At 35.8% G+C, this 7,628-nt stretch overlaps 1 protein-coding gene across 1 annotated transcript; it reads right to left on the bottom strand.

Moving 5' to 3' along the window:
• LOC125249297 (chymotrypsinogen A-like) lies at positions 1–5,904 on the bottom strand. Its single transcript, XM_048161564.1, has 6 exons — positions 5,681–5,904; positions 2,490–2,510; positions 2,229–2,385; positions 1,867–2,141; positions 1,609–1,751; positions 1–1,001 (listed from the first exon to the last, which is right to left on the bottom strand). Exons 1-6 carry the CDS (start codon positions 5,733–5,735, stop codon positions 666–668), a joined length of 987 nt encoding a protein of 328 aa, XP_048017521.1. The 5' UTR covers positions 5,736–5,904; the 3' UTR covers positions 1–665.
• Positions 5,905–7,628: the final 1,724 nt, after the last annotated feature.

The following is a 7,628-nucleotide window of genomic DNA, read 5'->3' as shown; positions in this document are numbered from 1 at the left end:
ACCCCTGATCTAGATGGTCCAATGATCCAGATTCTTCTGACAGACAGAAACACTCATCAGGAAACACTTTTATAATGTCACAAAAGATTTTTTAACTTTCAAACCTTTTTTAAACTTTTTTTTTTTTACCTTTGTATTCATCAAATAATCTTGAAAATACAGTATCAGGGTTTACACAAAAACATTAAGACAGTATGGAGAGAGAGAGAGAGAGAGAGAGAGAGAGATCATTCCCAAAGTCAGTTCATTCTTTTGTGTTTATTCTGCTTAGACAGTGTGATTACAACATGGTGAATGATTAGATAATTACATAAAGATAAAGAAATAAAGAAAGATAATTACATTTTCTACAAGCAGGATCCAATGCAGAGCTCCAGACCCTAAATCAGTTATGCTGGTTATCAGACATTATTGTTATTAAAAAAAAAAAAAAAAAAAAAAAAAATCAATATTGGTCAATCTCTACTATTTATGAAAACATGCTGAATCTCAGAGTGCAGAAGCAGGAACTTCATTAGTGTATGCTCTTATAATCTCAATAAGAGAGCTTTTCATGAATCATACATTTTTAAAAAGATAAAGAATAAATGACCATATAAATGACATGTTCAGCACAACTGTCCACTTCATCAAAGAAACTCTGAGAGTTTCTGTTCAATCAATCTTTAGGAAGAGAGATAGAGGGAGAAGGTGAAAGGAATGATGGAGAACATGAGAGAAAGGGAAAATAAGAGGAGGTTGGGCACACTTCTGAAGTTGGAGTTGAATGTTAGAGTTGTAGTTGTAGTTGGAGGTGACTGCTGTACATCAGATTTGAATTCAACAAATCCAGGTGGGTTGCTGCTCATGTAAGACTCGATCCAGTTCTGGTACTGAGAGACTCTGGTGTACACACCGGGATATTCGGGTTGAGCACATCCATTGCTCTTTCCAAAACTCACAATGCCGGACTGAATCCACAGGGAGTCTTTCTTACTGACCATTGGACCTCCAGAGTCTCCCTGTATTCACAAACATTCAGCATTTATATCTCGGACATTATACATTGAACAGTTGTTACAGACATAACGGTAAAAGTATGCCGGCCGTGTGTCCACCAAAGCACTTTCCTCCTCTGAGGCCAGCAAACCTTTTTCAATTGTTTGCAGTGAGAGTGCTGAGTGTGTTTCAAACAATGTTCAACTTTGGGTAAAACCAAGAGAGTAATGAAAATGTTGTTCACGGTGTTGATATACGTATTTGTGTGGCTTTCTCCTTCCAGCAGTGTCCTTCAAGGGCGGAAATACGCAGTTTATAATTCATCCTGGACCTCATTTATAAAATGTTGAGCGGAAACCATCATAAATTTGATCTTACAATCATTTCTCAGATGTGTGTACATGTGATTCATATAATGAAGGTACACACAGAAAACAAGCGTATGCCTTTCTGTAGATGTGAAATCTATAAATCACAAATGATCTTGAACTCAGTCATCAAAAATCAGTCAGAGTGAACACGGGGCTTAATTAAGGTAGGCAGTGTAAAGTTTGCAGGTGACCAAAACTTGTAGTGTCTTGTAAATTGCTTTGGATTAAAAGGTGTTAAAATTAATGACTGATATCTTACCAGACATGATCCTTTTCCTCCCTGATTTAACAATCCAGCACAAATCATATTGTTTGTGATGCCCCCTCCGTAAGCATTATCACAGTCAGTGTTGTTCACAATGGGTATCATCACCTCCTGCAGTGTATCAGGAAGCTTGGTATCTGTGACACAGTTCAGAAGACAAATTTTATTGCTTTTAAAACCGTTTCTAGGTAAATTATTGAGTTTTAGAGTATTGTTTGTATTCATTTAATTGGCAAACAAATGTTCACTCACCATTATATTGTAGCCTGCCCCATCCAGTGACCCAGCTATCTGTACCTGCAGAAAATACACTGCCAGCCGCCGCCAGACAGACCGGCTTAATGTAATCAGAGAAGGTCACAGAAGAGGAGAGCTGGATCAGTGCTATGTCGTTGTTGAAAGTAGAACTGTTATAGTTAGGATGTCTGATGATTCGACTCGCTGTCCTGATTATCTCATGAGGGTTTGAGCCGGATTGTTTCAGACGCCCTAAGTACATCACAGGATCACTGACATTACTAGAATTTCTGGTTATCAATAGAGAAAGTCTGCATTAATTCCACTATTATCAATCTACAGTTGTATCTTCAGTTTTATTTAAGCTTTCAACATACTTGAAGCAGTGAGCTGCAGATAAAACCCAGTCTTTATTGATCAGAGTCCCACCACACAAATATTTATGGGCATGAATCCTGACTTGCCACGGCCATTCTCCTTCCGTCGCATCCTCTCCTCCAACAATCCTGACATTGAGAGAGGCTCGACCACACACTGATGAGAGAAAGACAATGAGGAAATTCCCAATTAAAATGATATAATACATACAAGATTTGTGGAACAAGAGTTTTATGGTCGTTAAGAGTATGACAACTTACCATCTAACTGGCAGAGAGAACCTGGGAAACAGAGACCAAACAATTAGATGAACACGTATGAAACTGATCAACTGGTTCGTAGCCTGCAATCTCAAGCCCAAAGTATACTTCAACTGTTCTGCGATGGTTAGTACACTGTCCTCGTCACGTGATTTTCATCATCAGGAGTTTTATAATGTCCGTACACACCGTCCATGTGCAGCTCAGTTTTTGGGTGCATCTCAATAGCTTCGATCTTGTGAATCAGTACAAATCCGGCACTGGTAAAGGCACCTGATTTATTACACATTAGGACCACTTACCTATATAACTGACTTTGATTACTCATACAATATTAAACTTCCATCAAAGCCACTGGAAGTGTTCGAGTGGCAATATTGCTATTCCCTACCAACAGAGGGCATCATTTGGCGCTTTTCCACTGCTTGGTATGGCTCGCCACGGCATGGGCTCGGCTTTGCGAACAAATGATACTGCGATGGCTGTTACTGTTATCCAATGGGTTTGGTGTCTCGTTGTTTTTAATCCAATGACGCTGGTGGTGACGATTCTCTTTGACCTATCAGTGAACCTTCACTGAGGTGGTAGGAGAGAACGGAAGCAATTGTAACTTATGCTGTGTTCACGCCACCTCGTATTTACCGAAATCTTGAGATGACAACACGTGACGTTGTATTCGGAGCTGTTCACGTCCTGTGACTGGGAATTATGCATTTATGGCACGCACCACTATCAACGCCTAATGAATCTACAGCGGCCACGTGGTACATGTGGGAGCTTTCAGAAAACTCCCAGCTTACAAGCTGTAATTACGAGCCATACAAGGACGTGAACGCTTTTTACAAGCAGGAATCTCGTAACTACAGGAATTACGAGGCCGCGTGAACGCACCTTAATTTTGGTCAATTTTCCTCATTACTCAAAAAAGGCACACCTTAAGAAAAATTGTGCTTTTTAATAATGACTTGGTTAATACTTACCGAGGAGAATCACTTTAGCAAAGTTTGTATTATTTTCTGTTTATTTTGATAAATAAAATAATTCATTTTTGTTCAATAAATATACTGTCATTAAAATAGGCCTATGTAATATATTTTTATATAAAAATAGATTTTAGAAATACAGAAACAAAATTATTAAAATTATGATTCTGAAAGCATTGAAAGAGATCCCATAATAGCTATTTAAATCTATTTAATATAGATTTACAGTAACAATAAATTATATTTTATTATGATTAATATATTTTCAAATATGATTGTTTAATAAATATGGTGATTATCTCTGTACCCAATTTGATATATGATATTTGCTATGTGACCATGTCATGTCATGAAATGGAAAAGTCAGTCAGCAATTCATTATCATGTTAATTATTGTGCCTTTTGCCCAACATCAGGTGCGCTTTTTACCCCAAATACCATACTTTTACATATTTTACCATACTTTTACATAGACATGCTGTGAACAGAGAGTGTACAGAGCCTGGATCCCCAGATTGAGAGCAAAAACACCTTTCTTAAATTATTGGAATCTATCAATCTATTTTGATGTCCTTACTAAGCTGGACACTGTTTCGATGGTGTCTGGGTTCATTTTAATGAAGTGTTATAACTGTCCCTGACTGTACCACCCCATGACAAGTTACCCTGCTAGAAACAACGAAGCTAATGTTTGACAAAGATATCAAATGTTAGACAACAGAATGATCATCAAAACAATACAGATTTAATTTCATAGACATTTATGGTTAAGACAGTATGAGGAAAACACTGTAGATGAAAATATTTACTTTTATACCACAAAAAAAAAAAAAAAAGTTCACCAAGTATGATTCAGAGGCTTGTCCTTTAACATCCAGAGTGGGATCTCCACAGAGCTCATGCGCAATGAGTTTCATGGTTCTGTCTCGTTTCTGATCGGTGTAATTTCAGATGTTACAATTTCTCCCCTACTAATTAAGCCATACCGTTTGTCACAGATCCCTTGTCTCCCGGACTTCATTTCCCATCATCCTCTTGTTTCCACACCTGCACTCACTTCCCTCATCTTCTCCCCATCATCACGGATCACCTGCACCTGGACTCCCTCATCATCACTGCCTTTATAATGGACTCACTCCCTTCACTCCCTGTCCGTTCTCTGTTTATGTTATTGTGGTAATGGTGTTATGTTGCGTTATTCTTCTGAGTTCTTATTAAAGCCTATCGTTTGTGGATCTCCGTACTCGCCTCATCTCTCCTGCATACACCACCCGTAACACCGTTCTGAACTGCAGTGGATAAAATCCCAACTGACTGATAGCTAAGCCTGTTAAAATCACCTGATTTAAAGTGTATCAGTATCACAAGATTACTTTTTAGGATATGTGTATGTAAATCAACATTTACAAAAAAAAAAAAAAAAGTCAGCACACCAATGCTCCAAAAATAAGCAATACATTTAATATAATATAATGTTATTCTTTGTAATTAAATTACTAATAATTTATTCATTTCTGAGTCATTTATTTTTAGTGTACTCTGTGTTTGCATGTAGGATGTGCATCCTGTTATCATAGCTACTTAAATAAACACACACTGTATTCTCGCTCACGAGTGCAGATGGATTGAAACAGGTCTTACAGCCACTTGATTTTGTTATGTACCCTGGTGACATCCTGGGACTGTAACTTATTAAAAGCAATTATGTTTTAATACTATCATATTTCATAGATTTGACATATATCCATTCAACAATCAAGCTACCCTCTTAAAAATAAACAATCCTTTAAAACAGACAGCTACTCATTCTTCTTAATTATTATCATGGTTTTCCATATTTTAGAAACATTTAGCTTCATTTACTCAACCAACCAATTTAAGTATTTGGTATTGATTAAGTCCATATGCAACTCATCCAATAAAAAAATGATATAAATAAATACATCTTACATTTATAAATAAATTCATACTAAAAGCACAACAAGCTGAATATGTATTCTCAAAACAAGTTTCTTGAATTTGAGCATGAGGCTTTAGATCAAAAAGTATTTTGAGATTATGAGAAACACAAATTCAGTAAAGTTGGTAGTGTTTTTGTTTGTAGTCGATTATCGATTTGTGTTACAAAGATCCCTAGCAACTGCAATTCAAGGAAGCCATTAAACATTAAACATATAGCTAATTTAACAGATTTGTGTAAGATCTTACCTGCTATGCTGAGAAGTATAACTCCAACAACACTGAAAGCTGTGATAAACTTCATACTTATGTTCTGGACTGGTTCAGACTGCTGTTTCTTCAGCTGTCAGGATAGAGAGATGTAAAAGCAGGTACTGCCTCATTCATCAAGTGTTTTCTGCTCCTGCCACCACGAGTCTCATCTTTTTGGAGATGCCTTTTTTTCTGTCAGTATTTACAGTACACGCCCTGGACACCTTCACGGGTAATGTTAAGATTTATTATTAAGTGCCTTTCAGTTCAAGGTCGCTTCACTACACATTAAAGATAAAGTTCACCGAAAAAATAACATTGTCCTATGATTTACTCACCCTCAAGACCTTCTTTCAGACGAACACAATCAGAGTTATATTAAAATATATCCTGGCTCTTCCAAGCTCTTCTGAAGCGAATCTATGGGGTTTTGTGAGAAAAATATCCATATTTAAAACTTCATAAGAAAAACTGTAACTAATGTAAGGAATAATGTAGTTGAACCGCTTAGACAACACTATGTCCTACATCATTCGTCGCAGATATTTTTCATGGATATTTTTCTTGCAAAAACCCATCGATTTGCTAACATTAAAAGTCTTTCATTTTCTTTTTTTACTTTCATAAACGTTCCTGTCTGCCTCACATGACACATGAAATAAACATTTATCCTCTCCAGAGTTTCTAAGAATCTTAGTCTCCTCCACTTTCATTATTTTAATTGTCATTTTAAAATGAATTTGATCTAGTATTAAACAGTAAGATGCATATGTATAATACTGTTCAAATGTTTTGTTCAAATCAAAGTCTCTCTATCATTTATTTGATAAAAAAAGATAAAAGTTTTACTAGTGAGTTCATTATGGCAAAAGGAAAGAATGTATGAAAGGACAATAAATGTACATTTACATCTTCTGTGTAATTTTTTTTTTTTTTTTTGTAAACATGAGTTTCCTTCATCAACACTGTAAAATAAGTACTTTTAGTGTTACTAATACTGTTTCTAACTGTTCATAACATTTTCATATCATTTACTAAAGAGTTATTTGCATTTATGATGACTTTCTAGCCAGTAAAGCCAGTTTAGCCGGTTTTATTGGGCGATTATAAACAAAGGTGAATATTTCTCTCAGAGGAAAACATTTCCTCTATCCAGTGGTTGACAGGAGTTTTTAATCATCTGCTAATCATCTCTATATTATGATCAGCAATCTATGGAGTAAACACAACAATTTTATGACAACCATGGAAACAAATCATGCTCACATGCTCCGATACGATTAAATGAAAGACCTTGAATAAGCATTTTTAGCATATTTACTGGTGGGCTATGGGTCCATTTCAGGGGTGGACAAAATGACAATATTGAAATCAGTCAGAGCTATAGAAACATATCTACATATTTACAAGTAAAGTTTTATAATATGAAAAGGCTGTTTTCTATGATCTTTATATCCAGTGGCCATGGTGAGATTAAAGCTGGGGACACACTTAACGATTGTAATGAATGTAATTTGATACTTACGACTGATCATGCCCAAACTAGTCAGAGCCAGTTTCGTTCAGTCAGTGTTTAAATTCTGTGTGTAAGTGTTTAAATCTGCTTCAGTCGAAGGAAACAGTCTTTGTGTGTTGAGCTCAGTCACTCTTCATGTTTTAGCTAATGTTTTAAGTGTGTCCCCGGCTTAAGTGAACATGTTCCTCCAATCTTTTGTTAAAAAGGTATTAAAAAATAATTATTTCTGCATAAATATGACCCAAAACATTTTCAGATATTCAAACAAGTCCAAAAAGTAGACAAAGAGAACCCAATCAAACAAATGAGACAGAATATTATACTTGGTCATTTATTTATTTATTTAGGAAAATTATACAAAATTACAAATCTGTGAGTGGCAAAAGTATGTGAAGCTTTAGGATTAGCAGAAAGTGAATTAAATATGTT

The sequence above is a fragment of the Megalobrama amblycephala genome, linkage group LG16 (genome assembly GCF_018812025.1).
Source record: "Megalobrama amblycephala isolate DHTTF-2021 linkage group LG16, ASM1881202v1, whole genome shotgun sequence".
Lineage (NCBI taxonomy): Eukaryota > Metazoa > Chordata > Actinopteri > Cypriniformes > Xenocyprididae > Megalobrama > Megalobrama amblycephala.
The sequence above is the reverse complement of the archived record's forward strand: the minus strand, read 5'-3'. Positions and strand labels throughout refer to the sequence as shown.